At 60.4% G+C, this 16,148-nt stretch overlaps 1 protein-coding gene across 7 annotated transcripts in view; it reads left to right on the top strand.

Annotated features, from left to right (window-relative positions):
* Positions 1-16,148, top strand: part of SULF2 (sulfatase 2) — an 87,358-nt gene that overhangs the window by 68,139 nt on the left and 3,071 nt on the right. For 4 of the 7 annotated variants that reach the window (XM_079127927.1, XM_079127928.1, XM_079127926.1 and 1 more), the window contains exons 8-20: positions 2,538-2,666; positions 3,772-3,828; positions 4,197-4,323; positions 5,218-5,413; positions 10,181-10,412; positions 10,502-10,598; positions 11,235-11,329; positions 12,086-12,145; positions 12,603-12,772; positions 13,009-13,151; positions 14,221-14,344; positions 14,957-14,990; positions 15,218-15,271. In XM_079127927.1, the coding sequence (XP_078984053.1) occupies positions 2,538-2,666; positions 3,772-3,828; positions 4,197-4,323; positions 5,218-5,413; positions 10,181-10,412; positions 10,502-10,598; positions 11,235-11,329; positions 12,086-12,145; positions 12,603-12,772; positions 13,009-13,151; positions 14,221-14,344; positions 14,957-14,990; positions 15,218-15,271 (1,518 nt within the window). The other 3 variants (XM_079127930.1, XM_079127931.1, XM_079127932.1) reach the window with 3 other exon arrangements.

The following is a 16,148-nucleotide window of genomic DNA, read 5'->3' as shown; positions in this document are numbered from 1 at the left end:
GTGTGTCACCAGCCAGCGGGAAGGGCGCTGAGATTTCCAGGCAGGGCGGGGCAACCATTGTCTGGTGGCTCCGGGGGAGGAGCCCCAGACCTCAGCAGCACAAAGCGACTCTGCTCCCCTCCTGTCCCCACGAGGGGCAGCCCTCAGCAGCCCTTCTTCCGGGCTCAGCCTTGGAGATGGCCAACCTGGCAGCAAGGGCGCTGTGCCAGGCACAGGGTGTAGAGAGGCTGGTGGCAACCGCGGCAGCCTCCAGGATCCGCTGGGTGTTCTGGAGACCAAGCTGGACAGGCGTTTGAAAGGCTCACTTTCACGCTGACCCCGCGGCTGCAGGACGCCCCTGGAGGGACACAGGGCAGGGCCGCGGGGGACTCCAGACGCCGCCCTGGCCCTGGGTGGAAATTCCAGGTGGCAGGCCGTGAGTTCAGGCCCCGCGCACACCGGCCTCCCGTCTCCTCCCGTCTTGCCTCTCGGCGTCCCCATCACATGGCCATCGTCATGGCTCCAGCTGCTGAGGCTTCAGACACTGCACTAAGCCCAACAGCCTCCCTGTGACGCGGGCCTCTGGCTACCGGAGTTCCGACTGGGGACACAGGCGCGGGGAGCTTGGTGTGGAGTTCACACGGCAGCCAAGGATGGAGCTGGGAGCCCAAGCCAGTCTCCTTCCCAGCCACCACCCCTATGGCTCTCAGAACCGCCAGCTGCCCCTGTGGCAGCGAACTTGATCCACTAAGGGCTCTAGAGCACCCCCCACGTAGCCAAGAGAAAGGGTGCTAATGCCACGCCGGGGGCTGAGGACACACCGTGTGTCTGTCACCCAGGGCTCCTTTGGTTACAAACAGAAATGACTTTCACACTGGGCAAAGCAAAATAAGATAAAAGGAATGCAGTAAGGAAAGGAACTAGCCAGCCCCAGGGTAGCTGTGGCTTCAGGCCCGGCTGGATCCAGCTATCCTACGACGCCCTCAGGAAGATCCCATTGCCGTCTTTTGGCCCTGCTTCCTGAGCTGGCTTTATCCCCAGGCAGGCCTGTCTCCTGGTGGCAGGGCAGAAGCTCCAGACTGCAAGGTGTTAGACCGGCAAACCCAGCAGTGGTTTGCACAGAAGCCCCAAGGGTGGCTCTCGTGACCTGACTAGGGCCATGGTCCTGAACCAGTCACTGCGACCACAGGTGGTAGATGGCCTTGGGCAACCAGGCCAAGCACATCAAGCAGGAGAGTCTGACCAGGGCGGGAGGGAGCACACGGCGTGGGTGCTGACGTGGAAAGGCCCTTCCCACCCCGCCCAGGGAGCAGGACCGTGCCCTGCTCAGCCCCATCCAGCTCCTGGTGACTGGCATATCTGCCACCTGTGGCCACTGCCGTTGCCAGCTCCCTCCCTGCCAGCTGAGGGTGTGATGCTTCCCAAGGGCCTGCAGGCCCCCCTGGTGACCCCAGCCACTTCCTGGGCCTCATTGCCAGACCCCCAACAGGCTTGGCCACCTGTCCAAAGCTCACCCAGCACGGGGCTGGGGAGCCCCAGGCTCCAGACCTGCCTCCGGTCTGCAGGGAGCCAGGCTGGGGAGGGAGAAGGCGTCCTAGGCACGCTCTGCAAGGCTCCCCTGTGCCGGGCGCAGCCCCAAAGCCACCTACCCCAGGGCAGGACCCCCGCTGGTGGAAACAGGAGGCAGAGAAATGGCGGGCACGTGGCGACCTGGATTCTCAGTAGGGCCCCGGCAAGGGGCTTGCACCGGGCATCTGCTGCAGACCGGGGGCCCCAGCACAGCTGCTTGAAGCAGCCCCTGTGCTGCCTGGCACCCCACGGGCAGACACAGGGCCCAGCTTCCCCACGGGTCCTCTGCTCAGGCTCATGCCCAGGTGCCACTGAGCACGGTCTCAGGCTCATGTCCACCTCCTCGCTCATGGGGTTGGACGGGTGCAGAGGGCGCCACCCCCACAGACCAGCACGAGGGGTCCCTGCTGGGGGCAGAGCCATGGCGTCCCGCTTCCTCCAAGCAGGCCTGGGGCGAGAGGGAGACGCGAGCCAGGCTGCTGGACAGAGCCGAACGCCCATGCTGGTCAGCCGCCAAGTCCAGGCTGGGCCACACGAGTGGGCATCGCTGAGCTGAGAGCCAGGGTTGGGGCCCGGGGCCCCGGGGTCTGTGGCAGGCCTCCTGAGTAGCAGTTGGGCCAAGACCTACAGGCGAGGGGCAGGGTCACAGACCTGGAGGAAGTGCCTTCCTGGCCCCAGGGGCTGCCTGGCCTGAGAACCAGCGCGGAGAGCCGCTGGGGCGGTGTCTGCCTGGAGGCCCAAGGAGGACCCAGGCTCTGGGGTGCCTCCTAAAGCGAGAGGCCAGCTTTGGGGTGCAGGGAGGGCGCCCTGCTGTGTCAGGAGGCGCAGAGGTAAGGGGCTGTGCAGTGGATGGAGGTCCAGCAGAACCTGGGGAAACGTTAAGGGTCAAGCAGCACAAATGCCTCACCCCCCACCCCAGCTGCCCCTCTCCCACATGAGGCGGGTCACCAGTGTCCAGGTGGTGAGTCCCCACTCTCCCTGTCCCCCAGGAACCCCCACATCGTCCTCAACATTGACCTGGCCCCCACCATCCTGGATATCGCTGGCCTGGACATCCCCACGGACATGGATGGGAAATCTATCCTCAAACTGCTGGACACGGAGCGGCCAGTGAATCGGTGAGGGCAGCGGAGACGCCGGGCTCCCCAGCCTGCACGAGCTCGGGGGCCCACCACGTGGGTCTGGGAGCATCCGGTCAGGAGCTGGGGCTCCAGGGCCCCCCATGCTGACCACTGATCTGCTGAGGGAGAGGCTGGTCCCTGTCCAGGATTCCATCTTCCCTCCTGGAGCTCGGGAGCTCAGAACTAAGATCGCACAAAGCTTGAAGACAGCAGCAGCGTCATCACAGGCCGGTGCTAACTGAGCGCCTGCCGCGTACCAGCCTCTGCCGAGCCCTCTGCGGGGGATAGAATCATTCTGGTCCTTGCAGTAACCCTGCAGGCTTCACCCCCGTTTTGCCATCTAGGAATTTGAAGCCCAGGGAGGCTGACTTGTCAACAAGTCTGGATGCAACTCCTGGAATGCAGGCTCTTGGGTGCTCTGTGGCGTGAGGGGAACGTGTTCCCAGGCGTCCTGGGAGGCAGCAGGGAACAGTGGTGGGCCCCAGCAGGCCAGGCAGGGAAGGAGGACGGGCGTGACCTCTCGTGGCTGGCACTGGAACTGCCGCTGGGTTATTGGCCTGGAGGCTTTGTTTCAATCTTGGGCTTCCTGGGTGACCTCCCAGTGGGTCCAGCCCTGAGGGGCGTGGTCAGGCTGCATCTGGCTGCCCTGGGGAACCACTTCCACTTAGCCCCCTCCCTCTGACTATGAGCCGAGTCAGCTGTAAGGGTAGAAGAGGGACATGCCTGGAGTGGGGACAGTGGCCTGGAAGCCAAGACACCTAGGGGTCACAATGCAGGATAGACGTGCCATCTCTGAGCCTCAGTGTACCCATCCAGGAAATGGAAAGATCTGTCTCAAATGGAGTGAAGAACATCCCCCCACCAACAATGTGCAGTCCACCCTGCAGGGGAGAGCTGGACCTGAGGGGACCCAAGGCATGGGGCATGGTCAGCTGAATGTTGTCTTGACCTGGGATGTCCCTGCCGACCTGCGTCATGGGGAAGCAGCAGCTCTGCCCGGCTGGACCATTTGCCCTGTCCAGCCCAGGGCCTGGGCTGGCTGTGGAGGAATGGTGGGCATGGAGGTCTGGCTGGTACGAAGCTGGAGTGTGTTCTTTTCTAGGTTTCACCTGAAAAAGAAGGTGAGGGTCTGGCGGGACTCCTTCCTGGTGGAGAGAGGGTGAGTGCTGGGGCGGGGAGGCCGGCCCAGAAGCCCCCGCACCCCACACCTCGCGGCAGGGAGAAGGGTGCGGTTCTTAGGCCCCCCTGCTGGTGACTTGCCACTCTGTCCAAACCCCTGGACACACTGCCGCACATGCCTTGGACTGTGTCGTGCCGCCCGGAGGAGAGGTCTTCGTCCTTAGTTAACCGCCAGCCGCGCTGACGGGGAGCTTCTTATGTAGCTCCAGTTGCTTGAGTCTCTTAAAAATTAGCAGCTCTGGTCATCCCCCATGGCAAGGGCGACCCAGAGCTGAGTCGGGGCCGCCACTCGAGCAGGCAGACACCCCCAGGGTGCTCCAGAGCTGAAGCCAACCTGTGTCCCCACAGTAAACTGCTTCACAAGCGGGAGAGCGGCAAGGTGGAGGCCCAGGAGAACTTCCTGCCCAAGTATCAGCGCGTGAAGGACCTGTGTCAGCGTGCCGAGTACCAGACGGCCTGCGAGCAGCTGGGGCAGGTGAGCAGCAGGCCGCCCCTGCCCGCCCTGCCCACCACGGCCATGTGCAGCCTGGGATGGCGTGGGCCTCTGAGCCAGGGAGGCCGGCCCCCAAAGTGAGGTCTCCAGGCGCTGTCAGCTGGCACTGGGAGGCTTGAGGAAGGCAGTCCTGTCCAGGGGCTCTGCCCCAAGTCAGAAGAATAGCGTCCCCCATGGGTGCCAGTGTGACCTCAACGGCTTCTCGCCAAGGCCACTGGCACCACGGTCCCAGCAGGCAGCCACAGGAGTGCTCGCTTTTGCGGAATCCTCTCGGCTGGGTTTCCGTTTATAGGAGCCTTGAAATGGCCTCCTTAAAAAACCAGGGTTAAGGACGTGAACGAACTGCCGGGGAAACATCAGGAGGCTGGTCCAATTCAGAAACGGCAACCCACCGACTTCCGGGGAGCCCAGCCTGGGATTTCTCAAGGCTTGGGAGGCTGAGGCCTCAAAGTGAGCCCAGAGCAGGGGCCTGAGGAGGGAAACGCTCCAACCACGCCAGCAGGAATTGCTGGAGCAAAGCGTCCCCACAGAGGGCAGGGCGCCCGGCCGGCAGGGCGGAGCAGAGCTGGGGGGCTGCCGGGATGCAGGGGTGCAGACCAGGGTGGGGAGCTTGGCAGGAGCTCCCGGAGGAGCTTGGCGGAGTGACGTGATCCAACTTGCCCTCTATAAAGGATGCTGCAGCTGCCCCGTGAGCGACAGGGAGCGGCATCTTGCTGGGGGCCGAGGGTGGCTGCAGCCATGGTGCAGGCGGCAGGGCGGAGGTCACGCCTGGGCAAGGGGGGTAGGGCGGTCCCCGGGCAGGCCACTGTCGGGAGAGGTGGGCTGGGTGAGCAGGGCGGCTGAGGCCCTGGCACCCGAGCCCCGCCGTGTCCGCAGAAGTGGCAGTGCGTGGAGGACGCGGCAGGGAGGCTGAAGCTGCACAAGTGCAAAGGCCCCGTGCGGCCCGGCGGCAGCGGAGCCCTCTCCAACCTGGTGCCCAAGTACTACCGGCAGGGCAGCGAGGCCTGCGCCTGTGACAGCGGGGACTACAAGCTGGGCCTGGCAGGACGAAGGACAAAGTTCTTCAAGAAGAGTAAGTGGAGCAGAGCCTCAGGGCCCCGCGCAGACGGTGGCCTCAGACCCCCGGCCAGGTGCCGAGTGTCCCAAACCCCTCGGGAGCCCCTCCTAGCTGGAGAGCAGGGGTAAGACCACGGGGCCCGGGACACTGGGAAGAGCCGAAGGCAGGAGCCCGTTCTGGAGGGTTCTGGGCAGAGGAGACAGGGTCACATTTGTGTGTCCCGCTGCTGTGTCACTTGGCTGTCAGGGGCAGGAGAAGTGTAGCCTGGCCAGAACTGAGGGCGGCCAGGGTGGCGAGGGCCAGGCCGCCATGTTCCAGAAGGAAGCGGCTGGGTTCTGGAAGTGACCTGGGGGGCAGCCACAGGCCAGTGATACACCAGACTCACCCGCCCTCCATCCACCTGTGGCTCCAGACAGTCTCCAGGCACCGCCAAGGAGGCGCGTGGCTGGAGAGCTGCCGGACCCTCGCTCACAGCCGCGCTGGAGCCCTGAACATCCCTGCCTGCCTGGCGAGCAGACGCCTGTCCTCGCCTCCCACGGTGCAGGCACTTCACGTTTTGTGCCACTGGGGCAACTGCAGTTTAAATGTCCCCGAGGACGGTGCTGGAGTGCCGGCTAGGGTCACTAAGCAGGAGAAGCCCGTCTCATGGAGAAAACATGGGTAGAGGAGTGTCCCTCGGGTAGGACTGGGGCGAGTTTGGCGTTCACGGGCCAGCAACATGGGCGGAACAGGTGTCTTCACAGTGACGCACAGGCCAGCAAGGTCCTGTGTTGGTCACCTGACGAAAACACTGACCAGAGGCTCACAGGAACCTAATTAACCCCGTGCCTTCTCCAGACAGTGGGTTCGTTTTTGCTAATTGCTGATTCCAGTTGTGGTGACTTCACGGGGCATTAAGTATCGTGAATAATGAGACTGAACCGAAGGCAAGCGAGGGGCAGCCCGTCCAGCTGCAGAAGCTGCTGGGCCTTCACACCTCGCTCCCCAGGGGCCAGGGTGGACCTGGCAGCCGGAGAGCCAAGGAGCAGAGACACAGTGCAGGGGGGACACTTCTGGTCCCAGCAGGGGGCTCGTCCCCATCCTGCAGCTCATGTCCCCTCATAAAATACGGGGAGATCTGCCTGCCTTTCCGGGGGAAAGAAGCTGCTTTGAGAGCGACCGAAGGGCTTCCAGGCGCCTGGTCAGCTGGCTGCACGCGTCCCCTGCAGGGCCAGGCCGTCTCCCACGCAGCCCATCTCTGACCCCCCCGACCTGACAGGCCTAGAGATTTGTTTGTTTCTTATGAATCGTAGCAAAACGCACATAAAGTTCACACCGCACTTTACACACGCTCAGGAGCGTTGAGCACGCCCATGCTCCGGCACAACCCTGCTCGGGACTTTTTGTTTTGCACAACTAAACTGCGTGCCCGGTGAACACCGCAAACCCTGCCGCATCCCCGGCAGCCACCCTCGGGCTGGCTTTCCTCTAGTGTCTGGCTGGCTGGGGCCACACAGCAGGGGAATCACAAGGCACTAGCTTTTTTGGAACCGTCTCTTGTCACTTAGCACAAGGGCCGTCCACACTGCAGAGCTGTCAGAATCCCTTTTCAAGGCCAGGATACAGCACTGTGGCCCATTAGAGACCAGCATCCAGAGGCGGGCACAGCGGCCACCTCCCTGGCTCCCCAGACTGTCCGCAGCAGCGCAGAGCAGCTGCGCGGTCTCGTAGGACCCGTCCTGCCTCGGGGCTGCCCAGTGGATGTGTCTGGTTATGCTTCCTCACAAGCCAGTGAGTAACTACTGAGCTATTTTGATTTTCAACTAAATATGATGCTTCCAGATTTAATTATGCAGCATCTAGTGGCTTCAGTATGTGACAGTAAACAACAACCCCTGAATAATACAGGACCTCAGCTCAATCAAGCTTCCAGCCCTGCCTGTTAATGCTTAGAGGAAAGAAAAAATGCAGCTAAAGAGCTGAGACTTGGTTCACCATGGCACCAAGCCCCCCCAGGGCAGTGGAATGTCACAGCCCCATGAACAGCACAGGGGCGAGCTCCCCTTTTGATGGATGGGAGACAGAACACATGGTTGATCTGGGGGGACTCTAGCCCAGCATTCTCCCCTCTGCAAGGGTCCACCACAAGATAGTGTCTCTCCTTTCTGAGCAGCCGGCATAGAACCCACCCAACTGGAGGCACCTGGTCCCCCAGGAGACACTTGACAATGCCTGGAGACATTTGTGGAGGTCACAGTTGGGAGCAACACGGGTGTACCTGGGCCTAGGGGTAGAGGCTAGGGATATGCCTAACCAACCAGATGCCCTGCAGCAGTGAACAGTGCCAAGGCTGAGAAGCCCTGGGCCCCCGGAACTGCAGTTATGGTACCGGAGGCCAGGCAGAGCCAGCAGCGGGTCCAGGACCAGGAGACACCAGTACCGGGAGGAGGCGAGCTGTCTGGGATGGGCCCAGGAGGCCAGCATTTGTTCACTTCCAACAGATCTGCAAGCCCTCCTGTGTCGAACCAGAGGGCTGCTGACGAGACAAGATCTAAGCGAGGTGGCCGGGTGCAGCGGCACAGGCCTGTGATCCCAGCAGCTCGGGAGGCCGAGTTAAGAGCCAGGCACTAAGTAACTTAGTTAAGACCCCAGCTCTAAATAAAATACAAACTAGGGCTGGGGATGTGGCTCAGTCAGTGATCAAGTGTCCCTGAGTCCAATCCCTGGCACCAAAAAAAGACTGAAGCAAGCTGACAACAAAGGTCACTTAGGCATGAAGGAAAGGCAGCAGTGGAGTGACCAGGTGGACCAAGGTAGCAGGTCCAGGATGGGTGGCCAGCTGACGTGTAAGTGAGCACAGAGCCCTCTAGGTCAGGGGAAGTCGAAGTACAAAAGTCCTGCAGTCAGAAAGACCTCATGGGTCCCAGCCGCAGGCGGGGGGCCCTCGGGAGGGATGAGCACAGTTTTTACTTTGGGCAAGGATGTTATGAATGCCAAGTCCCTGGCCCCTGGAGGCACTGAGGAATTTGCCAGTGTTGTCCCATGCCAACCCCTCAGCCCGTAAGATGACACCTCATGAGAACGTAGCTGCTTGGAAGCGAAGTGACTCGGCTGTGGTCAGTCACTTGAGCGGTCTGATCCCAGAGTCAAGGCTCCTGGCCGTGGGGTTAGTCCCGTCCCGTCCGCTGGGATCCAAACAGAGGTGAACAGAGGGCGTGGGTTCTGTGCTGGAAAAGGGTCACTCAGGACGGGAACCCTCTATAAAGAGCTGGAGGGTGACTAATGGCCTGTCTCTGCTGTTGTAGTGACATAAATGAGAACAGAATGAAATCATATTTACCAGGTATAGGGCTGTGCTGGTGGCTTGGGGACCCCTGGGCTTATATCTGGGAGACACAGTGGGAAGATGCAGAGCACTAACTCCTGAGGCAGGTGAGACGGAAGGAGCAGAAAGCAGCTGGTAGGTCAGGGATGGCCTGCTCAGCACGGGGGAGAGCAGGGGTCGTGGCTTCAGGGAGAAAGGAGAAAGTCACCGGGGCCAGACAAGGACCAAGGCCTCACAGAAGGGGACTAGCTTCTCAGGGACCCCTAAGGATCCTTTGGCACTTGTGAGTCGGAAAGGAGGCAGCTGAGGCTTCCCCAAGAGTGGGAGCAGCCAGACGGATCCTGGCCGCGGCAGGGAGGCTGGCCTGCCCCTGCTCAGCAAGGCCGCCCGGCCACTCCGGCCAGGGATCCGTTGCTGCCATCTGGTGGGCGCTTGGGCCACACCTGGTTCTGGGCCCTTCTTTTCAACAGTGCACTCTCTGGACAGGGCTCAGGCACCTCAGTGCAGGTCTGGCCAGACGAGGGCCTGGGAGCTGTGGCAGCGTGCAGAACGCACTGCCCGCGACGGGGGTCCTGCCCACCTGCCCGCACTGACCCTGCACACTGTGGGCCCGTCTCCTGTTTTCTTTTCAGAAGCTGGAAATAGACTCCTACCTGACCTTCACCACTTTCTTTTTTAAGATGTTGATGGACCTTCATTTTGTTCATTTATTAATATGCAGTGCTGAGAATCGAACGCAGGGCCTCACACGTGCCAGGCAAGCGCTCCACCTCTGAGCCCCAGCCCCGCTGATCAAACTTGTAAATCACATACAAGATCCAAGATGGCCGGGGTCTGATGCGGCCTGGCCACCCCCAGTTCTTAGCACGGAGAAAGGCGCTCTGCCCACAGGCGGAGGCCAAGGGCCGCCCAGGCTCCGTCCAGCGCAACACGCCACAGAGCGGGTGTCCCCCCAGTCACATGCCTACCCCCACTTCCTTTTGAGTCAGAGTTCACTAAAGACAACGGCACTGTCACTACTCGGAAGCATTTTAGCACAGTGCTGTCCCACCTCTACCAAGTTCCAGACCTTTCCATCGCCCATCACCCCAGTAGGCAACGCCGCACCCACCCACAGGCACTACCCGTGCTCTCCCCGGGCCGACTTCCTGCCTTTAGAGATGGTGACGGCCCTTTGTGTCTGGCCTGTTCCACTTGGCATAATGCTTGACCTTCATCCAGGCCACCACTAGCGCGATCCTCACAGCTGGCCCTCCTTGATTGGCCATCACACTCTGTGCACCCTGATCCACACACAGCTCTCGGAACTTCCTCCACGCAGGCCCTTCCAGCTCCAGAGCTTGGGACTGAGGACCTGCTTCCCACAAGCCCCAGGCAACATGCGCCTCATGCCTGGGAACCCAGCCCTATTCTGACAGAGGACCCGCTGCCCAGGGGGCCTGGCCAGGATTTCCCAGTCTCCCTTTTGACACCCACAGAGTACAAGGCCAGCTACGCCCGTAACCGTGCCGTCCGCTCCGTGGCCGTTGAGGTGGACGGTGAGGTGTACCACGTGGGCCTGGAGGACACGGCCCCCCAGCCCCACAACCTCACCAAGCGGCACTGGCCAGGGGCCCTGGAGGACCAGGATGACAAGGACGGAGGGGGCTTCAGTGGCACTGGAGGCCTTCCAGACTACTCCGCTCCCACCCCCATTAAAGTGACCCATCGGTGAGAGTCCAGCCAGGCAGGGGTGAAGGGGCAAGGTGGTGGTCCCCTTCTGCCCCTCAGGGCTACACGTGACCCCTTCTCTTGAGCAGGTGCTACATCCTGGAGAATGACACGGTCCAGTGCGACCTGGCCCTGTACAAGTCCCTGCAGGCCTGGAAAGACCACAAGCTGCACATAGACCACGAGGTGAGCGAAGCAGGAGAGGGCGTCCTCTCAGGCACCATGGCTTGGCAGCCCGAGGAGGCCAGAGAGGCAGGAGAGGTCCCCACAGAGCCCATAACCCAGGGACAGGGTATCAGCCCTGAGACCCAGCGGACAGCTGCCTTGCAGCAAGCCATCTGCAGAGGCCAGCTCAGCCCTGATGCCCTTGAATGGCTGGGGAACTGATTTGGCCCCAGTGGGCTCAGCTGCCACTCTTTTGCTTTGTGCCAGGGATTGAACCAAGGGGCACTCAAACACTGGACCACATCCCCAGCCCCCCCCCCTTTTTTTTATTTAATTTAGAGATGGGGTCTAAGTTGCCTAGGGTCTCACTAAATTGCCAAGGCTGGCTGGCTTTGCATTCAGATCCTCCTGCCTCAGCCTCCAGAGCCACTGAGATTGCGCCACCATGCCTGAGTTCAGCTGGTTCTTTTACGGGCTCAAAAATGACACCTGGTCCCTTGCTGGGGCCTGGCTGAAGGGGAGACTCCCTCAGCACCCACAAATGCAGGTCAGCCTATGCTGTATAGTCCAGGACACAGGCAACAAGGTAGGCGGGGGCAGCCACCAGTTCGGGTCACGCCCTTCTCCCCAGCCCACCCTCCCTGTTCCCTCCCGCAGATCGAAACCTTGCAGAACAAAATTAAGAACCTGAGGGAAGTCCGAGGTCACCTGAAGAAAAAGCGCCCAGAAGAATGTGATTGCCACAAAATCAGGTGAGGCGGCAGCAGTGGACCCTCGTCTTCCTGGCGACGTGCCCCTCATTACTGACCCCTTTCATTTTTTCCCCACCTGTACGTTCTCCCCACCCCCCACCTGGGGAACCGGTGTAATCTCCCATCTCCATTTTCAGCCACCTGGGCACAGGAAGCCACCCCCAGGGGCCAGGCCGAGCCCGTTTATGTAATGTTAGCAAGAGGCAGTGCTTGCCACGTAGAGCTGGCTTCAGGCAGGACAAGCAGTGGCCGCCTGCTCAAGGTCCAGCCCAGGAGCCCCCAGCCCAGGAACTGGCCTCCAGAGCTGGCTCCACAGTGAGGGCACAGGCCCTGCCTAGACTCCCGAAAGCTTGAAAGCTGCTGGAATTTATGAACGTACCCAATTTGAAAAGCAGCAGCCCTGTGTAGCCAGTGGTGACTGGACAGAAATGACAGAGTTCTGGGCCCCATGCCAGCCCCCACCCCGCATGAGGTAGGGAGCCAGCCCCCAGAGGCCAAGGGCAGCACCACCGTGAGCCATGCCCAGCTGCCAGTCTTGGCCGGATCATGCGCACCCGCATGGCGCAAGGCCTTCCGCCAGGGCTCCCAGCCAGGCAGGGGTCTGCCGCCCTCAGGACAGTCGCAGCTTCCTACCACCATCCCAGGGGCAGGCGGGGCAGGGGGGCAGAGTGGAACAGTGACACATGGGAGCCCAGGAATTCAGCGTACGCCTGCCAGGGCGTCCCTGCAAGCTTCTGAAGTCTGGGTCTGCTCCAGCTACCACGCCGAGCACAGAGGCCGCCTCAGGCACAAGGGCTCCAGCCTGCATCCTTTCAGGTGAGGGCTGCTTCTGGAGGCCGGGAGAAGGCCGTCCCCCTGGAATCCACACAAGGAAAGTCCCGGCTTTCCCTGGGAGGCCTTTGGGGTCCATGGAGAGGTCTGCCTCCCAACCACACTGGACACCCCCTTGGGGCTACATGGAACCAGGGAAGCCCCCCACCTGGGGGAAGAGCGTCAGGACCCAGATGGAGGGGCTGGCTGTGAACGGGAGTCCCGGGAGCCACCTGACCCCTCCCACCTCTTCAGCTCACCTGGGGAGTAGGAGAGGCCACGGGAGGGGAGCCCAGGGTTCTGGTCCCAGCTCTGCCCGGACCAGCGGGGGACTGGGGCCACGATGGCTGCGCCCGTGCCTTTGTTGGAGAAGGCTCGGCCAGCCTGGGTGGACAGGACGAGCAGAGGCGCGTGGTCTCTGCTCCCTCGGAGGCCCACGGTGTCTGCCCCTCCGTGCCCCTAGGAAGGGTTTGCAGGAGAAGGACAAGGCGTGGCTGTTGCGGGAGCAGAAGCGCAAGAAGAAGCTCCGCAAGCTGCTCAAGCGACTGCGGAACAACGACACGTGCAGCATGCCAGGCCTCACGTGCTTCACCCACGACAACCAGCACTGGCAGACGGCACCTCTCTGGACACGTGAGCAAGCCGGGGGCAGGCAGGGGCAGGCCGGGGCAGGCGACCCACCAGCGCAAGCTCTGCCAGACCCTGCAGGTCCCTCGGAGACAGGTGCCCAGCGTCGGGTCCACGCATGCTCAGACTGCCGCTTGGCCCGAGACGCTGCTTTGGGGCCCGGGGGCGGGCCCTTGACGGGAGAGGCGGGTGAGCGGCGTCCTCCCTGGGCTAGGCGCGCTCAAGGCGCGCTTCCCTTGCAGTGGGGCCCTTCTGCGCCTGCACCAGTGCCAACAACAACACGTACTGGTGCCTGAGGACCATCAACGAGACCCACAACTTCCTCTTCTGTGAATTTGCAACGGGCTTCCTGGAGTACTTCGACCTCAACACAGACCCTTACCAGGTACAGCCACCCCCAGCTGCAGAAGCGGAGGCGCCGGGCACACATACAGGACTGCCAGTTAGCCCCTCACACGCTTCCAAGTCCCACTGAGCCCCTGAGAGAGAAGAATGACCTCTGAAGCCACTAAGAGCGTGGGGACCCAGTGTCTCACTCTGTATCCGTGACACAGGGTAGCTTCTTCCCTCGACCTTAGGCACATGTCGATGCCAGAGGCCTCACAGGACTCCTGGAACCATCAACGCAGGCCTGTGGGCACCGTGCAGTCACACGTGCCCTGTGCCAGTGTTCTGCTCCAGGCTTTGTATTTTCAGTCACCTAGACACACACCTGAGCGAAGTGCCCCCAAGTCACACACAAGACAAACATGAGCACAAGGCCTGGTACCTGGGACATGTGGCATGGCCCTCATACTGTCCCCACCACCCTGTTAAGAAAAGCCTGAAATAACTCCTTATGGGACCTCTTGGTTCTTAGTTAGCTGCTCAACTGCTGCATCAGATCGCCGTGCAGCTGCCGGCCTCCTCGGACAGGTGCAGCCCCGGGCGGGAGAGCATAGGAAGCTAGCTGCTTGTTGGTACTCCCAGACTGGCAAGGCCCCACTCACCCAGCCACCTTCACCAAATGACCACTTTCTGGTCAAGAGGAACCGGGGGGCTGTGACGAAAGGCTGCTGACAAAGCCCAGTGTGGAGGGCTTCTGTCCTAGCGTAGTGAGCTTCTTGACCAGGGACTCCAGAAGTTCAGCACTGCGTAGACACGGCTTCTGTCCCCACGAGATTCTGATCTCATTAAGACCTGGTGGGGGCTGGGGAGATAGCTCAGTCCGTAGAGTGCTTGCCTTGCGAACACAGGGCCCTGGGTTCGATCCCCAGCACCGCAAAAAAAAAAAAAAGACCTGGTGGGGTCAGAAGCTAAACCACCACCTGGCTCTTCTAAACTCTGGGGTGAGCAGGACACCACCCCACAGCACCTTCTATTCCCAACCTGCCCGAAAAGGGCCCCAGTTGGCAGAAGAGGAGGGAGGCGGGGTGTCTGGGCTCACCTGCGGCCCCTGCCTTCCTCCCACCCAGCTGATGAATGCCGTGAACACGCTGGACAGAGACGTCCTCAACCAGCTCCATGTGCAGCTCATGGAGCTGAGGAGCTGCAAAGGTCACAAGCAGTGTAACCCCCGGACTCGAAACGTGGACCTGGGTGAGTAGGCCCCAGTGCCAGGCCTGCAGCGCGCAGGGTGACCACAGGAAGAATCAGGAGGTCTGCCCACAGGTGAGCCCAGTCACCAGGCACTGGGGGTGGTGTCGTCTGCAGACATCTGGAAGGTGGCAGGAACTTCCTACCCACGGCAGGCAGCAGTTCGTTTCGGATGAACTCTGCTTCCGGGGAGACGGGCGCCTTGACCCCCCCCTCCAGGAACACGATGCTCTGTCCACCTTCGTCCTTTTGTTCATTCACTCACCATCAAGTGCCCTGGCTGCCAGGCCTCTCTAATGGGCACTCACGCCCTCGCCCGCCTGCCTGCCCCCCACGTCCGAGGGCCGTGCTGAGGGGAGGAACACCCTGCAGCCGCACTGTGACGCCAGGGCACAGGCAACCTGCAGGCCACCTAGACCTAGGGAAGTCGCCTTGCCGTTCAGTCTGCTCCACCGCACTAGGGAGCACCCTCCGCATCTTGGGTCATGGCCAAGAGCCCAAGGTGGTTTTTTGGGTGGTGGGGGTTTTTTTCTGTAGAAGACAATTATAGTTTGTCAATCCTTGTACCATTCTGTCCTAAACTGTTCCTTTTTGATTGATTTCTCCCTCATTTAGGACTTAAAGATGGAGGAAGCTATGAGCACTACAGGTATTCCATTCTGTTCCTGAGCTTGAGACGGTTCCCCACGCTGACCCCTCTCCGGGTCTCATGTCTGTGGGTTGCACCTGGAGAACGTGCCCTTTCCTGGTCCACTGGGAGCCTGGATCACCCACCAGTGATAGGCTTCACCAGAGACCTTTGTTAGTTCTTTGGGGATGACTTTCTTTCTCGGTGACGGTTAACACTCATTCTCTTTTTGACACTTGAAAACACAGGCAGTTTCAGCGTCGAAAATGGCCAGAAATGAAGAGACCTTCTTCCAAGTCGCTGTGAGTTGAGGAACAGCTCACAAGCAGAGCTCCGACTCTGGCTTGCGTCCTTTGCCGGGCTGTTCTCCATGCATGCCAGTCCCTCTCAGCACCCCCCATCATCCCCCAGTTTCCATGTTAGCCCTTCCTGTGAGATGACCTGTAAATAACTTCATTTTTAGGTTGATGCCTTGTCCATACACTGTTGGCTCTGTAACGAGCTGTGCTTAGTAAACATGAGCTATGACTTCAAGGTTGAGAAGCATTTAGACGTTACAACTGCCAGGCATCTTGAAGGCTGTGGCTGCAACAGCAGTAAATGGTGCAAGTCAGCAAAAGGGTGGCCTCGTTAAATGAGCTAGCCTATGAACTGTCCCTCCAGGGCCAAGTGAAGCTGGCAGTCTATGCAGAGACCATGGGCAACCTGGAAAGTCCACCTCAAGCTAAAGGGAGCAGCTAGCTTGTTCCATAGACAGGTGGGGTATAGCTTGTCAGCATTCACTGAGGAAATCAAAAAATGCAGATGTGTGTGAGAATTCATTTTAAACACTGGCAACGAATTTAATATTAGGTTTCCGACCCGGTAAACCTGGTGAGCTGCCATTTGCAAGCTCTGGTCTACACGTTTCCTTTTTTACGTACATATAAACTGGTGAAGCGTTATTAGGACATTAATAATGAGCCAGCTAAACATTTATGTGATGCTTCCAGAATTTATATCTCGTTCTCCTCAGCCGCTATTCTATGCATAGTCCTAAACACCATCCTTGCCAGCTACTGAGTGTGTAGGGGAGCAACTAAAAACTGGGACAATTTAGAGAGAAGGGATCCCTTTTTGAGTCACCTAGAATATCTGATTTTCAGCAGCCACATCCTTGAAGTGAAGCTTACTCAGCTG

This window comes from Sciurus vulgaris (genome assembly GCF_902686455.1).
Source record: "Sciurus vulgaris genome assembly, chromosome: 2".
NCBI classification, from domain to species: Eukaryota; Metazoa; Chordata; class Mammalia; order Rodentia; family Sciuridae; genus Sciurus; species Sciurus vulgaris.
The sequence above is the reverse complement of the archived record's forward strand: the minus strand, read 5'-3'. Positions and strand labels throughout refer to the sequence as shown.